Source organism: Pseudorasbora parva, chromosome 23 (assembly GCF_024679245.1).
Source record: "Pseudorasbora parva isolate DD20220531a chromosome 23, ASM2467924v1, whole genome shotgun sequence".
Taxonomy (NCBI): Eukaryota; Metazoa; Chordata; class Actinopteri; order Cypriniformes; family Gobionidae; genus Pseudorasbora; species Pseudorasbora parva.
In genome coordinates this window covers 11,334,239-11,359,617 of record NC_090194.1, presented here as the reverse complement: position 1 = coordinate 11,359,617, position 25,379 = coordinate 11,334,239, and the positions used below count along the sequence as shown (strand labels likewise).

The 25,379-nt window shown below is 38.0% G+C and overlaps 1 protein-coding gene across 1 annotated transcript in view; it reads right to left on the bottom strand.

Annotated features, from left to right (window-relative positions):
* Positions 1-22,474, bottom strand: part of loxl2a (lysyl oxidase-like 2a) — a 29,629-nt gene extending 7,155 nt beyond the window's left edge. The window contains exons 1-9 of the mRNA XM_067433253.1: positions 21,801-22,474; positions 19,460-19,615; positions 17,171-17,458; positions 15,382-15,557; positions 5,736-5,944; positions 4,337-4,553; positions 2,857-3,040; positions 566-717; positions 311-478 (exon numbers count right to left, since the gene is read on the bottom strand). Coding sequence (XP_067289354.1) covers positions 311-478; positions 566-717; positions 2,857-3,040; positions 4,337-4,553; positions 5,736-5,944; positions 15,382-15,557; positions 17,171-17,438 — 1,374 coding nt within the window. The 5' untranslated portion in view covers positions 17,439-17,458; positions 19,460-19,615; positions 21,801-22,474. The remainder of the gene's footprint in view (positions 1-310; positions 479-565; positions 718-2,856; positions 3,041-4,336; positions 4,554-5,735; positions 5,945-15,381; positions 15,558-17,170; positions 17,459-19,459; positions 19,616-21,800) is intronic.
* Between the last annotated feature and the right edge of the window lie 2,905 nt (positions 22,475-25,379).

Here is a 25,379-nt window from a genome sequence, read left to right as displayed (position 1 = left end):
ATGCCACACTGGCTACATGGCATGTGCCTTCATTAAAGTTCTTTATCTACACCAAACACACCAAAATAGTCTCATATGCTATGAAAACTATCATGATGACTCAAACCGATGCGTTGTGGATATTGATGATTTAACACTATTGAAGGTGTAAGAAGGTTGGAGTGTAGAAAAAGCTAAAGTTGGGGTCACATATATCATTGTTCGATGAATTTAATGGGTGAAATCTAGACATTTTAATAGGACCCTATATGAATGTGAATTTTGTGTATGGATTCATGCTTGGTTTGAAAGTTATTTGAAGTCGATTTACCTGAAACGCATGGCTGCCGAAGCCTAATCCTAGCTGTCTGCAGACCACCATGGCCTCTATAATCCCCCAGTTTTCACTACAGACGGTTCCCCAAACCTGAGAACCATTCTTCTCAGCGAGAACTTCGACACGGCCCTCGAAGGGATTTCTTCCTCCGCTTAGACGTATCTGTTGTAGTCAAAAGTATTCATTGCTTTAAAATCTTACTGATTCGTGAATTGACAGAATATTTAGGGAATGTTTAGGAGTCCTCACCCTCTTCTGGAAGCCCATGGCAGGTATATTGCAGCGTACAGCAGCGTCTTCCTCATGACTGCAGCCCAGCGCATCATTATTGAAGTAGCAGTCAGTGAGAGATTTCTCAAATCCAGAGCACTCCACCTCATTCATGTGAACCGGACCCATTCCTAAGAAAAACGTGTAGTGTACATTCATAATTCATTTTCAATATTAATTTAAAGGGATAGTTCACCCAAAAATACAAATTACCCAGTGATTTACTCACCCTCAAGCCATTCTAGGTGTATATGATATTCTTCTTTCAGATGAATACAATCAGACAAGTTATATTTAAAAAAAACGCCCTGGCTCTTCCAAGCATTATAATGGAAGCCCAACATTTGAAGCCCAAAAAAAGTGCATCCATCCATTATAAAAGTAATCCAAATGGCTCCATGGGGATAATAAATGCCTTCTAAAGTAAAGTAACGGGTTTGTGTATGAAAAATATCCATATTTAAAACTTTATAAAGTGAAATATCTAACTTCCGCCTTCTGTATTTAACTAACGAAGAAAGTGTAACATCTCTCACAGTTCAAAACGCTTATGCTATGTCCGACCCAATACGTCACACGCTTTTTGTGTAAATTGAATACGGAATATGGTCTGACGGGAGCTAGATATTTTACTTTATAACATGTTAAATATGGATATTTTTCTTACACAAACCCATCGATTCGCTTCAGAAGGCCATTATTAACCTCCCGGAGCAGTGTGGATTACTTTTATAATGGATAGATGCACTTTTTTGGGCTTCAAATTTTAGGCTGCAGTTATACACCTAGGATGGCTTGAGGGTGAATACATCATGGTGTAATATTCTTTTTTGGGTGAACTTTCCCATACAGTGGGAATCTTCTGATTGGCTTCATCACTCGGTCTCCTCTCCACCATAAGCTGGTGTGTGGTGAGCGTTCTGGCGCAGTATGGCTGCCGTCGCATCATCCAGGTGGATGCTGCGCATTGGTGATGGTTGAGGAGATTCCCCCTTCTAAGTATAGCGCTTTGAGTGCCTAGAAAAGCTCTATATAATTTGTTTACATCTGACTGAGTGACTTTTTTTGACATTTATACAGGTTTGGAACAACTTGAGGTTGAGTAATGTGAATTTAATTTTCTAAATTTGAAACCTTCTGAATAGGAATTAAAGTGTACAAGTGTTGATGACTCTCAGCAAATTCAATAAAAATGGATTTTAAACTCCACTAAGGACCTGTCCAAACACCAGCTGAGGAGCAGCTATCTGCACATGCAGTTGGCGAACAGATGTTTCATTTATGTATGAGTCTCCTGACCAAAGAATGTTCACATCTGCCTCTCATGCATCTGATCAAAGACACTTTAGTAAAATGAATTTTTGTTAAATGCCAGAGACAGAGGCTGCCGTAAGTTTTGAAAAAGGCAATGTGTGACTGACTGATTCTTGCTTCCTGCTTAATGGCTATCCATCATCATTTTTCTTTCCATAATTTAGATATTAGACATTTCTAAGAGCCTGTTGTTTGCACTTTGAGATTCTTCGGAATGAAAAGTACATTATAAATGAAATATATTATTATTAAATATAAGCTATGCATGATTATACGGTAAGTTGCATTTTATTATTAACATTTAGCCGTTGTAACCCCCTTCAGTAAAACCTGCGACTAAAGCCGCTTGATTCCACACTTTTGGAATTTTTTATAATAAATTCTGTATTTTAAATTTAAACAAATCACAACACTCTCAAAATACATTATAAATTATATTGAATTAATAAATGATTATTAAATATTAGTCATAGGTATTATTTAGCATTCTTTATAATAAATTAAACTTAATTGAATCACTCACTTTAGATTATATCACCACCTATTAGCATAATGGTGACAAAAAGGAGTCACCAAATGAATCAGTGAACGAATCTTTTTGGTGAACTGAATCAATCAAGACAATGAAATGAATCAACACTCACTCTACTACAGCTTAAATGGACAGTTCATCTAAAAAGTCTGTGATTAATGACACAACCTCAAGTTGTTCCAAACCTGTGTGAATTTCTTTCTTCTTTTGAACAGTCCATGGGGTCCCATCCACTGTTTGCTTACCTATATTCTTCTAAATATCTTCTTTTGTGTTCATCAGAACAAAGAAAATGAACAGGTTTGGAACAACTTAAGGGTGTGTAATTAATGACAGCTTTTTTTCATTTTGGGCGAGCTATCCCTTTAAGGCAGTAGTTTGGAAATCAAGATATAATTTATTATGCATGAAAAGACATACTAACCTTGTCCTAACTTTGCTCCAGTGAGAGCATCCTTGGCGCTCCCGAAGCCCAGCTCTCGACAGACGACGGTAGCCGCCCTCAGGTTCCAGTTATCGTCACAGACCGTTCCCCAAATACCATTCTTCAACACCTCCACTCGGCCTTCACCGATATTCGCACCTCCCCGCAGACGAACCAGGGGTTGCTGGGAAATCAGACAGGGAGTAAATTGGTGGTGTGATCAAGCAATACAACCTCAGTGACCAGTGTTTGCTCAGTCTAGCTCTCTCCGTCTATGGATCTGATCCAGGTGATTCAGCTTTTCAGATGAATTTTGTCCCATCACCTGTATAAACAAACACTTCATCTGTCTGGTGCCGCTGTTAAAAGATATGTCATTTCCTTTTCATCCAAAAGGAAAAGTGATTCATGACTACATGTCACAATGACATCCAGGCTGAATGAACATGATGATCTACTGGAAAATATTGGAAGAGGAAGCATTTCTTTCCAGAAATGTGAGAGGCCGAGAGATAGGGAAAACAGACTCGGCAAACATTCCACAACCACAAATCATTTCTTAGAGGGACTGTAACCCTAGCATCAACATACAACCATCTGCAGACAGACAGAATGAAAAAATTGATTAATTAAATTTGCACAGACGCAGTAGTACAAATCGTCTGTGAAGCCTATTCCATCTGGAAACGGCTGATAGAAGACAGTCCAAAGTGAATTTTACTCCATTATGTCATTGCTGATGACTGTGTAGATTCTTGGGAAAGCTATTTTTATTCCAGCTTTACTGCTAAGCAGCGCTATCGCTACCATCACAATCATGAGGCTGCTAATGTTAGAAAAATTGTCACTAATAGACAACCTAATAAACTGGTGCCAAATATCACTAAGAAAATGTTTATTTGCTGCAGTATATAAAAAATTACTTTTATTGATAAAACGCAGATAAAACTCAATCGTTGTGTTATCTTGGTTTCGGAGGTGGATGCTGCTTGGGAATGCAGTCGTGTAAGACAGTTATTATACCAAACCACTTTGACATCAGACTTTGGCTCGGCATTTCAGAATAACCAAAAAAACAATTTCAGATGCTTCTCAGTTAATCTGAATTAAATCAGTGATCCGAGTTAAACGTGCTTAAAAATAGATGGATGGAAACATAGCTATTGACTTAATATTGTCTATGTTGGATATGATCTATAAAGTCTAAGGCTGTTATATAGGCCTGCTATAAAGTAATTAAATATTTAGTTTATTAGCACAAACAAACCAAAAATTAACAACATCAACTTTGTTGCTAAGCCGTGCTAATTGGTACAGCCACTCAAACCATCAGATTGCTATATATTAAATAACTGTCCAAAAGACAATCAGAAATTACTTCTGAGATTCCATGGTCATTCCTTATATTGTTGCCAAGCAGCACTAACAGCTACAACCACTCAAATCACAAGACCGCTAATGCAAATTTTACAATACCAACCTCTGGTCTGTAGGCCTTGCGGAAGCCAGGGGAGGATGAGGGGGCAAAAGCTCTACCAGGCACACAGCTGACCACCACAGGCAGGCCACGTCCACAAGAGCCATTCCTCTTGGGCTCCAGGGGTTTTCCCAGTTTACAGCTGGACAGGTGGGCTTCGTTTCCTGTGCAGTTCACTGAGAAACCCCAGTAGTTCTTTTTTTTACGCATGGACAGTGATCTGTAAAACAGGGACAGAGAAACTTCAGTTCTGCTATAAAATAATGATTAAATTGTGGAATATCATTTCAGTGATTTATTTTTGTTTAGGAGGATATCAAAAATGATTCAGAGGAACATCTGTTATGATTATTATAGTGATTAGACATTGCCTCCAGCAGTAACATAGTGCTAACCCAAGAAAATAGGACATTTCCCATAATTCCACAGTCCAGAGAAAATCCTAGATAAGACAATCTAGACTCAAACAATCTGTAAAGCCTGCAGGTTTCCTTTCCTCCAGATATGGAAACCAAAACCATTAAATATTAATTTAATGAGAAAAGCATGTTCTGGGCTCAACACAAGTGTGTTTTGTCAACACAACAAATGTATCAACAGCCTTTTTGATACAATAATTATGTGAACTGTGATGTAAGGCAATGCAATATATGGTCTATTCATTGCAATTTAGGTTTCTCATATGAATAACATTATAGGCCCAGACTTCAAACACTGACACTGAGGAAAAGTGAGGTCACATAACCAGTGGCTTAAACACGGCACCTTTATGAAATGTTCCAACAAACAAACAAAAATATACATAGACATACCTCACCTTTAAATATCACCAGGCATTTTTTTTAGTATATGGCTTAGCTTAGAAATAACTCCATGAAAACATCTAAAGAAACTAATGTTTTCAGAACGCTTATTTCCTGGAATGCTCTATTTTCTCTATTTACGTATACAAAAATAAGGACATTGGCTATAAACCATCTGTGGAATGGTATATTTGAGTGTACAAATGTGGTCAGAACACACCAAAACTATTTTTTATAGTGAGTTTATAGTTAAATGTTCTTTACAGAGTTACAGAGGAAACACAATGTTCTGTGCTCGATGGGAAACAGCCAAGAAATATGTTGGGAAACAATCTGGCCATGATTCACTTTGGGAGGCGCTCACACACATCTGCATTCACACACAACTCTTGCTGCATGTTTGCATGGTAACTTTAAACTTTATGAATTTAATGTTACTTTAGGGGAAACCTTAAATTCATTCTTTCATTTTTATTGTATCAATCACAAAAGCATGAACATTTAACTTTTCACAGTGAGATGACAAGTAATGATCATTATTGTTCTCGCTTTTCATACAAAGCAAAAACAGTAGGGGAACAGTAGGGACTTTTCCTTACTTATAGACTTTGTTGTTGTAGTTCTTCTCTCCGGGGAACCCATACATTCCACAGACAACTCGGCTGTTGAAGGAGGTCCACTCCTCATCGCAGATCTGCCTCCATTTGCCCCGTTCTTTCAGTTCCACATAGCCTTCTGTGATGGGTATGCGCTTGAGGTGGGACGATATGGGTCTTAAACGGATTTCTTCGACCAGTTCTTCAAGAGTCTGAAGGGGAAGAAACAAAAGAAAACTTTATTATTCATTAGCAGTATCCCTACAAAATTCCCAGAATGGCCATCATGAAATATTTTTTCAAGTTATTTCCTCAGGTAGCAGATTACTTGGGGAAGCTTCTAGAGATGTTTAAGTCACCGTTTAATAGTGTCTTCCACTCCTGGAGAGTGGAATCTGAAGGCCAAACTCAGGAGCCAGATAAGTCATGCCTCACATTTGACAAGGCGGAAACAGGCTTGTTCATGAAACAAGGTCTAAGTTGGAATTTGACTAACATCACTTCAATGTCTTCAGAAATGCCCTCAAAATATTCATAACACTTAAATGCATAACTTTGGTTTTAAGTGACCTGGGATGCCATTCACTACCCTCCTCCTCATTCATTTTAGGCATCAAACTTCTTAGTACTCCACTATTAATCAATAAATATATATATTAAAGAATGCCTATTTTCTTTTTTCTATAAATTTTTTAAAAAATTGTATAGGGCCGTTAACAACCCGTGGTGTGTAACAGTGTAAGTAAATTTTTTCTGCACAACAATTGAATATTAGATGACTAAATAAGTGCAATTCACCTTTATTCCACAAGGTGACAATGTCTGATACAAAATAATGAAGTGACTTATAGGGCCCTAACATACACCCGTGGTGTGTAACAATGTTGATCTGGCTAAAGTACCTGGGCTAAAGTCAGTGGAGCAATATTTTTTGTTATTTAAATGGTGCATTAGAAATATCCGGTCATAGTTGGGTGCACAATGCGCGTACACTCTGCTCATTACACACACAGGGTAGCACCACGCAAACATTTTTAAATATTAAAAATAAAAGGATTCCTATCTGAAGTAGTATTCAGGATTCCGCTTGCAAATTCCACCATGTAAATACTGAATTTACCATGGTGCAAGCGCAACTGTCTTTTAAAGGGAATGAGAGATAATACTCTGATCGGTTTATTGCACATTATGCCCAAAACAAAACCAGGACTCATTATGAGACTAGATACAGCCTTTTAGGACCATGCGCCTGGCACGCCAACCATATTTTCCACCGTTAAACTAGCCAAAGTGGACGAGTGCTGACAAGGGCAATGATTGATGGTGTAAAACATCTACTGAAACTGAACCCTTTCAAGCTGTAAAATCAGGAGAGTTTTATTATTGCGACAGGTACAGATTCATCCATGTTAGATATAGATTTGGGTAACTAAAGACCTGAATATATTATAATGATTTTGCGAAACATTCATGCTGGTTAACCAGTCTTGAGGTGGTTATCCTAGATTTTGAGGGGTTGTGTTCGTCCTTTCATTACAGTAACACGTGAATCTGTCATCCAGACCATTTACAGGAATCTTATAGCTTGGAGAAATAATAAGTCAAAAGCATCCTTGTTAGCTCCACAAAAACCACACTCACATGGGCTGTGTGCAGTGATATCAACTAAAAGGAATGTTTTAGATGTATAAAACCAGAAATGTTGTACTATTAACAGGGAGGTGGTTACAGGATATGTTTCAACTGACCATGGTAAACATAAGACGATGGCTATGGCTTCTAATTTAATTTCAGCGTGTGTTGATGTGCATGTGTGTGCATGAAAGAAAAGAGAGAGACAAAGTTGGCCAGCGGGATTAAACCAAAAGAATGCGGTGGCCTCACGTGGACCTAAATGCTCTAGACGCAGAGTGAGCAGAATGTAAATGTAAATATTACTATATAAAGGCCAGACCAGTGGGTACAGTTGAAGTGGGCTCTCAAGTCAGACACATCCCTGTTTTTTTAAGCACTGGAAGTCTGGAGGAAACCAAAGAGGTGACTGTTGAACTGAGGGTGTGAGACGGGTCATCCAGCCAAATGAGGAAGAGTCCACGCCTGTTGCTTGATAGCGTGACCTCCGCCTAAAGAAACCAGACCAAACACCTTCCACTGCATATTTTTACACCAAAGAGACGCCCTGTTTAATCAATCTCAGGTTTTGTTAAAATTCAGAGGTTGATCTATGATAGCACAGGGCAATGGGTTTTTTTTTCCAACATGCTGATTAAAAAATACAGTTGGAATGTTTATAAATTCTTGTGTGTATTATATATATATATTATATATATAATCATTTGCCAGCTGCAGTAAACCTACCGATCAAAATGCCATCAAACACATTTTAAGGGATAAAAGATCACGCTAACAGGGAATGTTCTCTGTACATAGCATTTGAACCAACAATTTGCACCTTGTGAAACTTGAAGAATGTCTGGTCCAAGACCCGACATGCCATGATTAACAATGAAGCCAAGTTTGTAAACTACTTGACTGATAGCATGATAAGTTTGACAGGAGCCATCAAGACTTCAAATCCAAGGTTTTGTTTTAGGGGAATTTGAATTTTGATTTGTGAATAGCAGTGAAGCGATGCAACAGGCGAAGCAAGTCACATGCCAATGACAACATGTAGTGTATGTGGATGTAGGGTGTCCAAATTTAACTTTTAACCACATATTAATATTATATAAAACATGTATTTTAAGTAACTTTGAGGTAAGTTGCTCATCAAATGTAGTACCTACTAGACTGTGCGATTTCAGACGCAGCTAATGCCCAGCAAACATTGGTCCAACGGCAACATTTTGTCCCTGGACAAAAATACACTATATTGCCAAAAGTTTTGAGATGCCTGCCATTACATGCACATGAACTTTAACGACATCCCATTCTAAATACGTAGGGTTTATTATGGAGTTGGCCCAACCTTTGCAGCTATAACAGCTTCAACTCTTATGGGAAGGCTCTCTACAAGGTTTAGGAGTGCGTTTATGGGAATTTGTGACCATTCTTCTTGAAGCGCATTTGTGAGGTCAGGCACTGATGCTGGATGAGAAGGCCTGGCTTGTAGTCTCTGCTGTAATTCATCCCAATGGTGTTCTATCGGGTTGAGGTCAGGACTCTGTACAAGCCAGTCAAGTTCCTCCACACCAAACTTGCTCAAATGTTTTTATGGACCTTGCTTTGTGCACTGGTGCGCAGTCATGTTGGAACAGGAAGGGGCCATCCCCAAATTTTTCCCACAAAGTTGGGAGCATGAAATTGTCCAAAATGTCTTGTTAAGATGAAGCATTAAGAGTTCCTTTCACTGGAACTAATAGTCAAGCCCAACCCCTGAAAAATATCCCCACACACTGAATGCAGAAAGATGGCGACTTCTGCGCACTGTGTGCCTCAGCCTGCGCTGACCGGCTCTGTGATTTTACGTGGCCTACCACATCGCGGCTGAGTTGCTGTTGTTCCCAATTGCTTCCACTTTGTTATAATACCACTAACAGTTGTCCATGGAATTTGAAGGGCTGTCCAAATACTTTTGGCAATATAGACAATATAGATAAATCTGTAAAAATATGTAACAGAACAAACTTTTATTTTGGAACTATTTTTCAACCATGACAGGACATCTTTTCAGGTGTTACTAAACAACAAATGTTTGCTGGGTATTTTTCTCCAAATATTTTTCCTATTCTGCAATTTGTCACTATAGCACTACCTTTTTAAGGGTGATAATCAAATGTTTAAAGCCCTTTTAAAGATGTTTATTAGATGCATAAATAACTTGACTACTGTAAATATTTTCGTCAATATGTACATATCACTGGGAAGCAAACCCCTTGCCATATACAACTATCTACAGTGCTTAAATGAACTGTGAAGTGATTAACCCACTGCTAATTATCTAAAAGTAACTGTACGACAACAGACATCATATGTCATTCAATCACATAACCTTTCCTTCATGGTATGTGCTTTTTGGTAGTAATAAGACCAGACAAAGAGGTCTTTAAGATTCCAAATTCTGTCTGTCTGCTTATATACAGCAGTATGTCTGAGACATATGCACTAGCAGTCATTCATATAAGTGAGAAACCATTCCCACATCTGACTGCGTTTAGAGTCCTAGTGTAAGCGACAGAAACGGTAGCAGCAAGACTAAATGAGGGGGAGGAAGCCCCGTAGGTCAGACATTCCTTATTTGCTGAGGTGCCAGCTGGGACAGAACTACCTTTTTGCATTCATGGAATCCAGATATCAAAATATTTACATGCCATTAATGTTCCTCCGCAGGGCTTCTCGAGGTGGGCGAGGTGATGGTGTCTGGTGCAAACGTGCAGTCAAAATCTCCTCTCTTACTCACTTCCCACCACGTGTTTCACGTTGGACCTCCACGTGCCGGTTCCAGGGACATGGAGTGGAAATGCCAGTTGATTGTGCGAGTTTGTGGTTTTAGGGAGTGTTTGAGGGAATTTTAGGCATTTTTGGAGGAAGAAAAAGGATAATGTGAGGGATGCATGGATTCAGCTGATATATAGATTATAGTAATTCAAGTAATCCCAGAGAAAGGAGATACATGAAAACATCTGGATTGTCTATAATGTTACAAGCCAAGCATATGTACACACAAACACCCCCCACCACACCCCCAAGAAGCAGGAAGTTTCTACAGCTTAGTGTGTCATCCCAACGGCGCTCTCAAACAACGCATACTCACACCACCACTCCAAAATCAGCCTGTCTACAACTGTCTGCGACGAAACCTATTTTGAGACAGGCTTTTGTCTTAAGGGTCATTTGTGTGTCAGGATACCACTTACAACACTTATGAAAAGAGAGGGTGGACAAGAAACAAAGTATGACAGAACTAATAGTGAACCTTAGGCAGCAGAAAAAGGGTCACAAGGGTCTCATGAACAAGTCGGTTCCATGGAAACGCTCCAGGTTAACATGATCCCTGAACTCCACAGAGCAACTCTGGACATATTTACATTCAATCTTTATGTTCTTCCCACAATGGCAGTTTTTCACAAACCAGGAGCACCTCTAGAAAGGTTGTGGACAAAGAAACTTTTTCCATCTTTTTTTCCTGATAACAGCGGAAACAACTTAAAATACTCTGTCATTAAAATACAGAGTACATAATTCAAAACTGTAAATGGTCTACTTTTATTTGTATAAACTCACAATAAGAACAAAAAGTGATTTTGTAAAATAAAGAAAATAAACAGGATGCAACTTCACTAAATGAACCAAAACTATACGCTTAAAATGTCTACTTTAAAACAAACCAATTTAAATTGAAAACAAATACTCTCCGATTATGTAATCCGTGAAAGTTGCATTTTCTCTAAAGACGTGTGTCCACTAAACTGTGGAGATGGCGAGTCAGCAACGTCAACTTCATCTTTTCAGCTGAAAACACTAGTTATAAAAGGGTTAGTTCACCCCAAAAATAAAATTGATGTCATTAATGACTCACCCTAATGCCGTTCCACACACGCAAGATCTCTGGTCATCTTCGGAACACAGTTTAAGATATTTTATATTTAGTCCGAGAGCGTATCCAAGTGTATACACACTATACACTATACTGTCCATGTCCAGAGAGGGAATAAAAACATCATCAAAGTAGTCCATATGTGACATCAGTTGGTTAATTAGAATCTCTTGAAGCATTGAATGATTCATGACCACTTGAATCTCGAAAATACATTTTGGTCCAAAAATAACAAAAACTATGACTTTATTCAGCATCGTCTTCCCTTCCTTGTTTGTGTTCAGTCCTCAAATAAAGATTAAAACGGTTATGAATCAGTAAATCGATCAATGATTCAGATTCCCAGTGTCACATGATTTCAGCAGTTTGGCATGCGATCCGAATCATGAATCAATCCGCTGATTCATGACCGTTTGAATCTTTATTTGAGGACTGAACACAAACAAGGAAGAGAAGACAATGCTGAATAAAGTCGTAATTTTTGTTATTTTTGGACCAAAATTTATTTTCGATGCTTCAAGAGATTCTAATTAACCAACTGATGTCACATAAGGACTACTTTGATGATGTTTTTATTCCCTTTATGGACATGGACAGTATAGTGCATACACTTGGATACGCTCTCAGACTAAATATAAAATATCTTAAACTGTGTTCTGAAGATAAACGGAGGTCTTACGGGTGTGGAACAACATTAGGGTGAGTCATTACGTTTGACGGTGCTTGCAGCAAGCTTTATGCATGCGCTTGAGTGCGGAATAAGCTACATTACGCCTAAAGGTTTTATTATTAAATATTTGCAGGTGACGCTCAATCACGCACTGGTCCCACTCGCTCCTCCCATGTCTCTCGCTCATCCACCTCGACACGAAGATTTTTGGAAGAATGTTTGTAACCAAGCAGATCTCGGCGGCCATTGACCTCAGTGTGGAAAAAATACTATGGTAGTCAATATTAGCTGCCGAGATCTGCTTGGTTACAAACATTCTTTCAAGTATCTTCCTTTGTGGTCATCAGAAGAATGAAACTCATAGAGGTTTGGAATAACTTGAGGGTGAGTAAATGCTAACAATTTTCATTTTTGAGTGAACTCTCTCTTTAAAACAACTACTAGTTGACTAGAAAAATCTTTAGCCCTACCAAATACACACCATTGGTAGAGACCTTTCAGGATGCGGGTTTTGGGATTTTCTTAAGATAATAATTTCAGTGATATCAGGACATTTTTTATGCATCCCATTCCAAAAAAAAATTATTTAAAAGGCATCCTAACCTCACAACTGACACTCTTGTTTGAAAAATGGAATGTGAGAGAAAGCCAACACCTCTTAGCCTGGTGGAAAATCCTGAACTTTGACATCTTCAGGGCACATTTAGCATGTAGGTTCACTACTGGTACATTCTGTTGAGACCAGCATAGGCATGTTGACTTAAGAGCATGCTTTGTCTGTAGGTGAATATATAGGTCTATATATATTAAAATCAATCACCATGACAAGCGGAATGCAATCCATTACACGCATTTAATCTTCTTCAGGTCCTGTCTTTTTGCCTTGAACATGATCTTACAATGTTATCTTGCTAAACATCTACTGACGGTCCACAACAAAAAGTAGGCACTACTCCATATTTAATGAGTTTGAATCATTTGAATTTGAATCATTATGTAACTTTCATTATGTAATTAGTATGTGTTTTGTCTGAGGTTGTACTGAATTTTATTAAGTTGTCTACTACTCTCATCAGTTGGTAGGAAACATCTGCTATAGACAAACATGGACATTAATTATTATAATCATTAGCTGAGTAATGGCAACAAATCCATGAACTGCAAACAGCTTTCATGTTATGAACTTTTGGTGACCATTCTGCAGAGCCGATTGTTTCCACGTGTTGTGGCAGACTGTGTGTGGTGGCGATTCATTTGATCACGATAAGCTGTTCTGTTTCACTTAATGTTTACAAGAATACAAAACAAACCATTCAATCATTCATTTACCCCTGCTGTCTGTTCTGTGAGCCTGTCTTCTGTCTTTCACATTAGTTTAGTTACATTTTAAATTAGTGTCTATCTGCGTGTGGTCAGATATAAGCATAAAATCTGTTTATGTTTTAGAGGCAGATAATATAGTGGGAAAATTATAAAAAAAACAAAAACAGTAACATATTTGATGCATCATTTCAAAAGAAATACTCACACTTTCTATGTGATTAGATTGGTTGTCTTTTGAGAAGTATTTCAGCCAATGCCTTCATTAAAAATGTGAATGTGAAAAGTATCTGTGCCTCTGTGGAAAACATCTGAAAGCTTTCCAGCCGTCTTGGAAAGACATTCATTAGATCAAGCATTTTGTGTTTTTGCTAGAGGTCATCCAATTAAGCAGTCTTTGAATGACTTGTCTAAACTGTTTCACAAGCCATAAACCCCAGCTAGTTAAATATGTTGTCTGAAGTGCTATCATAATCGCTACATGTTTTCAGGGCAATAGAGTGTATCTTTACTTGTAAATAATAAGCTAATATGATCATAGCAGCATACTGGATGTGATGCAGTAAAACTCTATCCGTCATGTTCTCCTTAAACAAGGTCTTTTAAAGGTAATGTTTGCTAGGTGGAGCACACACACAAGCTAGCTGTGCTGACACCCAGGAAAGGTAAATAAAAGCAGGCAAACTGACTTTCAAACAGTGTTGTTTGTATGTACATGACAGAAAAACCCTTATTAAGCAATTTTCCAGTTTTGGCAAAGGATAATATTTGTGGAAAGATCTCGTAATCCACTGCTCGTGAGATGCTAAGAATTTAGCTCTGTTCAGCTGCCAGTTTTGGCTACTCTTTGTTATTTCTGACATCAAATTGTCCATTGATGAGAAAAAAAATACACAAAAAGATGGACTTTTGCTTATAAAAACATTGGCACGGCACTGGGAGTTAGCCTGAGGAATCTGGGCGTCGGTCTCAGTTCAGTTCACCCTGCTGAGCTGGTGTTTAAGAATTCACTCATACAAGGTTCACACAGACTGCCTGTGTCTCAGACTTCTGGTATGTGACGCCGGAAAAGTCACGATTACACCTACCAATAGATAACTTCTCACATTCGTTCATAGACTGTCGCCTGACTGGTGACATCATAGGAATTTGAGGTGACCATATTTTTTGTAGTCTACCGTTCACCACTTTAGAAGTTTACCCAACTATGACGACTTCCGAACGGCGGAAATGTGAGAAGGGGGTCTGACGGCTGGTGTTTTTCATACCAGACAGTTCCCTCATTGAAAACTATTAACCAACAGTTTTTTGCTACTTATAATTAAAGAATTCACGTTTAACGGGTGGTTATTCTATTTTGCTTTCATTCCTTCCATTAGTCAGCGATTCCCAAAGACGGCATTGAAGGAGTGGGGGAGCGGCACGGGATAGGAAGGATCGGGGGAGAGATGCACACTGTGGTAATGTCATTAAACCTCAGGGTAGTGGAAATGGAAAAGCACACCATGGGCTCTTTGATCGCTCTCAAAGGTCCATCTTTAAAGCTGCTTACTGTGGTTGCCACAGTAACATGGCAAATATACAAATATCATGATTCTGGTACAGATCTTTGCATCAAAGAAAACAGGTGTGTGTGTGGACAGCTGGCATGTCATAAAATTAGAATTGAATGTTAAAATACGATTCTAGAACGGCAATCTTTGGAGAGGAATGTGTGACTTTGTAGTCGCAGACCTTCACTTCCTTTTGTCCAAGAGATAATGTTGGGAAAGTAGAACCTCCACCCAAACTTTCCGGATATGACAAAGATATGTGGTTGTTTCTCTAAGAAATAATGCTTTTGAGGAAGGTTCTTGGTAGGATTCTTCATTCTTCTAAAGGAAAACTGTGTGGTTGGTGACACAGTGTGGTCTTTTGTGCCTACTGTCATCCTAAAAGGGCATTTCAAAGGCATATCTGGTTTGTTTCAAAACCAATTGCCATGAGCAGATACTTAGGCTTGGTTTACTAGCTCTGAACTCACATCTGCACTGCATTTCAGTAAAATTAAAGTGACTCAGCACTATCAATCTCAGTTAGGTCAATAAACTACTACGTGTCATGAGCAGAGTGATTTGACGTACCTCAACATTGTTGTTCATGGTATTGATGAACCGGTGGCCAGGGATGCGCTTCTGATTGCACATCACCCCAACATCCTCGCTGTGCCTGCAGTCCGACACCCCAAAGCCATTTGAGGAGCATTCTGCTAAAGATTTTTCTCTTCCTGTGCAATGGACATTGTCTAGCCAAATGCGACCTGTGGAACAAAGAACAATTGTTGGTTTTGTCAATCAGCGACAGATATTGTGCATTTGGATTCCTTAAAGGAATTCATTGCCTTATGGAGAAGCGATGGGTTTTGCAAGAAAAATATCAATATAGTTTATAAACTATAATCACTGGCTTTCGGCAATGTACACATTCCCAAGAGAGGCGGAAGAGTGACCGCTGACCCAATGTATGATGTAGGACATATCACTTCTTCTCTTATATCCAAATCCTCCAACATTTCTCTTTAAAACTTCTTATTTTAGACTTCTAATTCGTGATCTGCATTTTGTTTTTCCTCTATCCTGTGCTTCAATTTGATTTGATACACCGATTCATAATGGTTCGAAGCTGCACGAAGCAGTGTTTTGAAATCGTCCATCACTATAAGACGTTATTTAGGGTTTTGTTGCACACAAAAACTATTTTTGTCCTTTATTGTAGATTTATTGTAGAACTACTGTAGTCAGATGGACTTTTAATGACATCTTTTATGAATCTTGAGAGAGGAAATGACATTGTGGCCAATGGAGGCCTTGTTGAGCCATCTTCAAAAACTGACACTATTCAATGCCATTACAAAGATGGTAAGAGCCAGGTTGTTATTTAATATAACTCTGATAGTGTTCGGCTGAAAGAAGAAATTCATATACATCTAGGATTGCACGAGGGTAAGTAAATTATGGGGAAAAGTTTATTTTTGGGTAAAGTATTCTTTTAAAAGAGTTTGCCTCTAAATGTACTTTCTTATTCTACATTATCTAATTCTAAACCTGTATGACTTTCACAAGGTGAGTTTTTAAACAATATCATTAAAAAGCACCATAAAGGTATCATTAAAGTGGTTCACACAACTTTACTATATTTGTTACAGTGTTCTGAATGTCTTTACTCAATTACCAAAATCAGACCAAAATCATTAAAAAGTTCACTTAAAAACTTGGTCTCTACCCGAGTTAAATGAATTGTTCTTTTGAGTGGATCTTTTTAATGAATCTGCCAATTCACAAAACCAGTCTGAATAACACTGTCATGAAATGGACACTGATCCAGTGAAGAAAAAAAGATTTTATGATGTTTTTATGGTGAATTTTCAACTTCTTTGTCATGCAGCTTTGAAGTAAATTATTAATTTAAAAAAAGGCTGCTAGTGAGAGCAAAGCCTCCTTGTTAAACCTTCTTTAACCAACCTAGTTAGTCTAGTTTTTGCTATTCCATTGCTTCAATAAAAAGTTATTCTTCCAGACTTTCTTCTCACTGTGTATTACATGCTACATATGATTTTGCAAACTCAATGGAAAGTGCAATAAAAGTGGAAGACCAGTGGTTATTCTTCCATAGGGCCCATAACCACCCACTGAACTCGAACTGGAGTTTGATTTACAATCTCTGGACAGATTTATTGGAACAAATCATCATGTTTCTCTAGTAAAAAGACATAAGATTATGTTTGCTCTTGATGCTGAAACTTGGTTGGTATCATTCACAGCTAATGACTATAACATGATGGATTTCTAATGAAATCCAAAAATATATGCATCTTTCAATGGACCATAAGCTTATAACATGCTATCAGAACAAGTTTGAGTAATTCTTGCCTACCTTCTCCTTGTCCGAACTTTGCAGATGGAGACCAAGCAACAGCGCCCAGGAAGCCAAGCTGCCTACACGCAACATGAGCCGCTTCGATTGAGAAGTCATCATCACAGATAGTCCCCCATTCATTGTTGTAGAAGACCTCTAGACGACCCTCGTAATGCTTGTGTTTATCACCGGCTAGGCGGAGTTGAATCGTGGGTTGCTGGGATTCAGATTGGGCCTGAACCAGGACCAACAGATTGAAGATGTACAATGCAGAAGAGACAGCCATGGCTAAACTTATACAGGGACCTGCGAGAGCATTAAACAGCACAAACACAAGATTAACAATATAACATAAATTTGGGAAATTATTCATGACATGTTAATTCTGTGAAATTATTAATTTGAAACCTAAACTGGATATTAGCACACTTAATTCAGTATTTAATGACCACAAAAACTGATTAGATGATCAAAAAGGCTACAAGGGATGGCAAAGGTATTTTCGTTGCTAATACAAAGCATGTGTATGACCATGCTGAACTCTGTCTCAATGTCAATCCACCCTTTGCCAAATCCTAAGGCTATAGCAGATAGATGACTGGGGTGTCTAGTGTCTACAGTTTCACTAATCCCAAACTGGCAGTCAGAGAGATTTTGTAGAAACAAGACCTATAATACAGACATTATTAATGTCTCACAAAGGCCTGCATGTACAACTGCATTAAAATCAGTATCTATGTGCACATTAATTTTGAAATCACAGCTCAGCAACTATGAACTATGAATGGCAGCCAAATGGTTTCCAGGATGTTTCTAGTTTATAGAAACGCCAGGACATGATATAACAACCTCCTTCATTCATACACATCTAACTGCCAAAACCACAAAGTGGACATTTTCCTAGAAGTAGACATCTACACAGTTAAGATGAATGTTTTACTCACATGTATCATGTACTTTGTGTGAGGAAACTAAAACTGAACTTAAAGGGTGACTAAAACTCCTCATCTGTCCAACCAGCAGGACAATTATTCGTAACACAATATCCCATTTCCTGACTCAGAAAATCCCTTTCCCTAAGGGATTCTGTTCCCAAATAAATCACTAAAAGCTGCCTTTTTAACTAGTTATTGTATTCATTTAATTTATGGAGACTTTAAGTTAATGTCATAATCACTGTCCAAAGAATGCAATCTCATCCAAGCTTCTGGCAACAGAAAGACACACTTAGATTTAGAACATTGGTATCTTATTTTGTGTTCAGCAGAGCAAAGAAACTCATACAGGTTTGGAACAACTTAAGGGTGATTAAATGATGACAATTTTCATTTTTGGGTGAACTAACCCTTTAAGATGTTACTGACCATGTGTGTATGATTACTTATTTTTTTTCATTCATTACACATTAATTGTCCTACACAATATGCTATATAACTAATTTAGTTATTTTCAAAAACATTAAACATTAATATTTGGAAAATATTTTTCTGGGAAAACCATATATTACATAATATATAACACTAAATAGGGTTAACTATTTTTCTTTTGGTCTTTTGCACTTTAATCTGTTTAAAACATTTGTTTTTGTGTGTACTGCTTTATTGTATTTAAATGTTCTGTTATTTTTTTGGTATAAGAAGAAAAATATTAAACCTGCTTTATTGTAATAAGTCTTTTTTTTAAGTCTGCTCACGATACTGAACTTATTTCAATACCGTGATAATACTGTATACCGTGATACAAGCTTCAGCATTTAATGCAACAAGATAATTGTATACCGTCACATGCCTAGCAAACAGGGGTCCAATTAATGAAAAGTATAATTAAAAGCCATGTATGTATCTATATATAAACATTATTCATATTTCTAAGCTCTAATTTAGTTATTTTTTAAAAATATTGTTGATATCTGGAAAACAATTTTCTGGGGGGAAAAAACCTATAGGCTACTACATATAAATATATTTTTTTGTATTTGAAGCAAATGCAGAGCAAAAGTTGTAGTAGACCTACCTCATAATCATTATTAATTATCACTCAAACATTTTCAAAGGTCTATGGAACTAACATGACGAATACATTTCCAAGAACATGACTGTACATTTTTAGATTGTTCCTACATAAATGTTATTGGGTTAAATTCCAGTCATGATAAGCTAGATCAAATAGCACATCACATTTCGTTATTAGAGACACCCAAAACAACTCCGGTGTCAGCATTTCAAAATAGTTTCAACCTGAATTCTCTTTAATGATAAATAATTTATTAAATACTAAGTAGAATTTCTGGTTGGCGCCTTAACTCACCTTTGGGGAAACTTTGTTCTCGTGAGGAAACTCAGCCAAGTTCCACCCGCAGCTGGATGCAGCAGCGCTGATTCTTTCTGTCTCCTGCAACACTTTTAAACGAGTTCACGCGCATCACCGCCTCCCACCAACACTGCAATCTGACACCAGCCATCGCTGCCACCGTTACAGACACATGACGTCATACGGCTGGGGATGCCCTGCAGACCTGCGTGAGGCTTCTCATGCACGACTTTGCTTACTTTTCCATACACAGAGTCAGACGGACAGCTGTTTCGGGAAGGGAAGGCTACTTTGGAAATGTAATATTGTAATTATTACAATAGTAGCCTGCTGTAACTTAAATTACTGTATTAAAGTAATGTAGCTAACTGATTACAATTAAGACCTGTTTTTCTAACTAATGTTTTCACTTTGAATAATTTTAAAACATTTAAACTAAGCAGGGTTAACCTTTAAAAACAGAGTTATATTTGTTATATTTAAAAGAAAACAGACTATTCTAGCTCATTCGTAAAACGCGATTCTTCTTACTGATATAAAAAAATAGTAGGCATGCCAGTATTTTATTAGTAATAATAATATAATAGTAGGCTAATATTGATTTCTCACTAACAGAAGCAAGAATAGATTCTAGTTGTATTCCACATTCTATGTTGTTTAGACTCAATGACCATCGTTGTGTGTCTCTATTTTGCGAGTCAAATGTGAGAGATTTGAGATAGATTTGTCCACTAGGTGGCGCTTAAAGGGTTAGTTCATACAAAAATGAAAATTCTGTCATTAATTCCTCACCCTCATGTTGTGCCAAACCCGTAAGACCTTCATTCATCTTCGGAAAACAAATTAAGAATTTTTTTTTTTTTTGATGAAATCCAAAAGCTTTCTGATCCCTCCATAGACAGCAATTTATTTAACACTTTCTATGTCCAGCAGCATATCACCCTCCCTGTAGTCCAAGATTGGTTTCCTGCTGATGCTAAGCAGGGCTGAGCCTGGTCAGTAGCTCAGTACCTGGATGAAAGACCAACTGGGAAAACTAGGTAGCTGCTGGCTGGTAGAGGTGTTAGTGAGGCCAGCAGGAGGTGCTCACCCTGTGGTCTGTGTGGGTCATAACACCCCAGTATAGTGATCAGGACACTATACTGTAACAAGCGCTGTCCTTTCGGATGAGTCGTTAAAACGAGGGCCTGGCTCTCTGTGGTCATTAAAAAAATCCCAGGATGTCCTTCGGAAAAAACTAGGGGTGTAACCCCGGCATCCTGGCCAAATTTGCCCATTGGCCTCTGTTTAATCATCCCCATATCCTGATTGACTTCATCACTCGGTCTCCTCATGCACACTGGTGGTGGTTGAGGAGATTCCCCCCTTCCATGCAAAGCATTTTGAGTGCCTTGAAAAGCACTATATAAATGTAAATTATTATTATTATTATTATTATTATTAAAGATAGGAAAGACATGGTTAAAATAATCTATGTGACTCCAGTGGTTCAACCTTAATTTTATGAAGCTACGAGAATACTTATAAAAAAAAAAAAAAAAAAAATTGTATTTATCCAACAATCTCTTCTCATCTGTTTCAGTCTCCTACGTTGTTGACGTAAATACAGTGCAGCACTTTCAAAGTGCTACGTCAAAAAGTATTCTCGTCGCTTCATAGAATTAAGGTTGAACCACTGCAGTCACATGGATGATTTTAATTATGTCTTTCCTACCTTTCTGGACCTTAAAGTATTAATTCAATAGCCATCTATGGAGGGATCGGAAAGCTCTCAGATTTCATCAAAAATATCTTCATTTGTGTTCTGAAGATGAACAAAGGTCTTATGGGTTTGGAACGACATGAGGGCGAGTAATGACATTTTTTTCTCAGTCTCTTTGGTGCATTTCTCAGATAAGATTCTGAAATACTCAAAACTACTTGTTCAACCTCCACATCATCTAGTCACTTGTGCACATCATAGACTCAATTTCTCATGGTTTTGAACAAGTTGCGATTGCTTTGGTACATCCATGCAATAGAGTGTGTACAATTGTCTGCGTTTTCCTGCATTATCAGTTACTAATGTCATGCTGCTCAAAATGTATTATATAGTTCTCTGCAATGGTCTTACTTCTCAAAACATCTAGTTATTAGTTCATCAAAAAGTCATTAAATACAAAATGGTTGCTCTAGTCATAAACTGTCATATTTTCTTCACATTGATATTAGACTTTTTGTAAATGTGCCATGAATCAATTAATTGTGCAGGTAAATCTTGACCGTCCCAATAAAGAGAATTTAGTTCAACCAATGAGAAACCAGTTCTCTAAAATAGATCAAAGCTGCATCTCCTCACCTTCTTAGGAGAGTGGTCCATTTCGAGATGATATACCGAAGTTTGTGGTAGTTTGGGATAATGTAAGATTCCACCACTCAAATGTCTTCAGGGAATGGTGTGTGACCCCCTATATAGCATGCAAATGGCATCTCCAATTGAGGAGTTCTTCTCAGCATTGAGGTGAAAGGTCTATCGCCAGCCACGTACTCAGATGGCTGCCATAGATGTAGCCTGTGAGGACATCACAGTAGAAGCCTAGGTTGGAGAAGACATTCCAAAAGATTTTTCCTTGTTGCATTGCAAGGGAAGATATTCGTCATGGTTCAGATGAGAATCTGTGGCCCGACAGACTGGCATGTCAGGAGATGTAGACAGACTGCACTGCAATTCCTCATGCAAAGGGAAAGTTGGATGTCAGGGTTCTGTCACTTCGATCTAGCTTACTCTTGGCATTCGCTCGTTCACGTGCGGTCTTCTGCCCATGTGTAGACTGTGTAGCACGCGGTTCGTGTTTTCATCGGCCGCGTGCTTTCATGTTCTGTGTTGTGTAGGCTAGTGTAGCAAGCGGCTTATAAATGTTCTTGTTGGCTGCGTGTTCGGCCCTGTCCCAAATGCCACACTTGGGTGCTTTCACACCTGCCTCATTTAGTTCGGTTGAATCGTAGTTCGTTTCCCTCTTCAGTGCAGTTAGTTTGGTCAGGTGTGAAAGCAGCAATCGCACTCGGGTGTGGACTAAACAAGCGTACCGAGACCTCCTTGAAGAGTTGGTCTCGGTACGCTTTCAAACGAACTCTGGAGCAGTTCGTTTGTGGTGAGAACGTGATCCGACCTCGAACAGAACCAAATGCAAAAGTACTGATGATTTTAGGACTAAACCAGCTGCCGTAGTAAGCTGCGCTGACATTATGTGCATGACATTATTACCTGATAGATCGTTGGCAATATTTTCGGAAGATGAGCATCTCAGAGTTAAGAATAATTAATGCACGCCTCCGCTTAAAGTGACGAGCGGTGCGTGCTCGCCGGTTGCAGTGCATTAGAACGTTGTTTTCACGTTGCACCCACGCTTCATTATAGAAATGTATTGTTTGCATACTGTGGTAAATATACACAATGTAGTAAATTATGGTCAGGGACAAAGCCAGCCCGCGCAGTCGTCTTTTCGTAGTGTTATAGTTTGTTGGCTTTTCCTCTTCAATCTTCTGTTAGAATTTTCCCACACGTAAATTCTGACCAATCGAAAAGCAGTTTAGGAAATACGCCATGGCCAATGAGTGATGTGGATGTTGTCACGTGCCTACGTTTTGGTTCGTTTCAATTGGTTCGGACCAAAGCAATCAGTGTGGTGCATTTTTTACGGTCTATGGTGTGGTGTGAAAAGTAGCCAAAAAAGCGAGATACCCCTCGCTGCAGACTGTAGCGCGCTGACGTCACGAATATACGTCACGAATATTACGTATCGCATATCTTTAAAACGCATGCGCAATAACGTGGTGACAGCGCATGTGTGTACTATTTGCGTTATGCGGTGATGTCACGTTTTGATTTCTTGTTTGACGTCCCACGTCTTTAAAATGCATGAGAAAACTTGACTTAATAGGTTAATAAAATGTTAAAAACGCTAAAGTAATAATAAAAAACAGCAAAACGGAGTACACATATCCTTGGTTTTGACCATGCCATCTGAGGTAAAACAATATAATTATAAAGAATTACAGAGTATACTCTGTAATGGCTGTGTATTTTATTTAAACTAAGTGTAGTTTAGATTACAACTCTTTATTGTCCACACAGGTGGAAATTCATCTTTAGCCTCACAAAAATTATTAATTTGAATTCCCAATTCAATACAGCAAACACACGAAGAAACTTGCAAGAATTACATGCCCCATGCATTACAAACGTATAAACTAATTACGCTAAGACCATAAATAAAATAAGTAATATCACTAAATAAATAAATAACCACCCTTAGTAACATAATGTACATAGATCATTAATTGTATAAAATAATGGCAGATGGTATAAATGTGTTATTTTCACATTATGTTGTAGCCTACATTGTTCTTCTTTATTTTTGTGTATTATATTTTTTGGACAGTTTCTGTTGCTTTGACAATACGGCATGTAAAACATTTATGCCAATAAAGTAGTTTGATGTTAAACTGATTACATACAGTACATTTTCAGTGTCTATATCCCATATTATAACTCATAAGAGTGACAACTTTCTTTTATTTCAAAGCAAAGCAGACATGGCTTTCATCATTATAATTACAGAATTATGTACACATACAGATTATCATACACACATATACAAACATTCAACCCGAGCAATAGCCCTCATCCTCGTTATCTGGATGAAATCACCACAGGTCTCCCCATCCGCCATCAGGAGCAGACCCGGGTGGGCAGTCCTTCGATAGTGCAGAGTCTCACAGTGTCAATGAGTAGGGCACCCGAAACTCTTGTTTGTGTTCTGTGGAAAATGCACACCAGTTCTAGACACCTAATTTAGATAAAATATAGAACAAACAATGTTGAATAATTTTGAAGAAAGGCATTAACATGGTACAGGGTCATACCAGGACAATATTTTAAAATGTATTATTGGAAGAAGTTAGACAAAGATATGCTTGAGTGTTATTAGCTTTGTCTGTAAAGTACCTAAGAGACTTATTTTATTAAGAATAAAAACAAGATAAAAACATTCTCAAGACAAACTTCAGATTGAAAAAGCCTAGCCTGAAAGTTTGAAATAGTTTCAATAGCTATGAAGTTTGAAGATTCATTAGTTCAAAGTAGTTTACAAACTGAAAGTTTACAGTCTATCAGAAACAAAAACATGATAAATAGATAGACACAGACAGACATAACAGACAAACAATATATATATATATATATATATATATATATATATATATATATATATATATATATATATATATATATTATTTTTTTTTTTTTTTTTTTTTTTGGCAAGACAAACATTACAGACAGACACATTACAGACTGGCATGACATGCAGGCAGACAGACACATTACAGACTGGCATGACATGCAGGCAGACAGACATATTACAGACTGGCATGACATGCAGACAGACAGACACATTACAGACTGGCATGACATGCAGGCAGGCAGACAGACACATTACAGACTGGCATGACATGCAGGCAGACAGACATATTACAGACTGGCATGACATGCAGGCAGGCAGACACATTACAGACTGGCATGACATGCAGGCAGACAGACACATTACAGACTGGCATGACATGCAGGCAGACAGACACATTACAGACTGGCATGACATGCAGGCAGGCAGACACATTACAGACTGGCATGACATGCAGGCAGGCAGACAGACACATTACAGACTGGCATGACATGCAGGCAGGCAGACAGACACATTACAGACTGGCATGACATGCAGGCAGACACACACATTACAGACTGGCATGACATACAGACAGACACATTACAGACTGGCATGACATGCAGGCAGACAGACAGATATTTGATTTGTTTTCAACATAAATTCCCATAATTTTATTAATTCTTTTGAGACTCCAATTTACATTTGCATTCCATGTA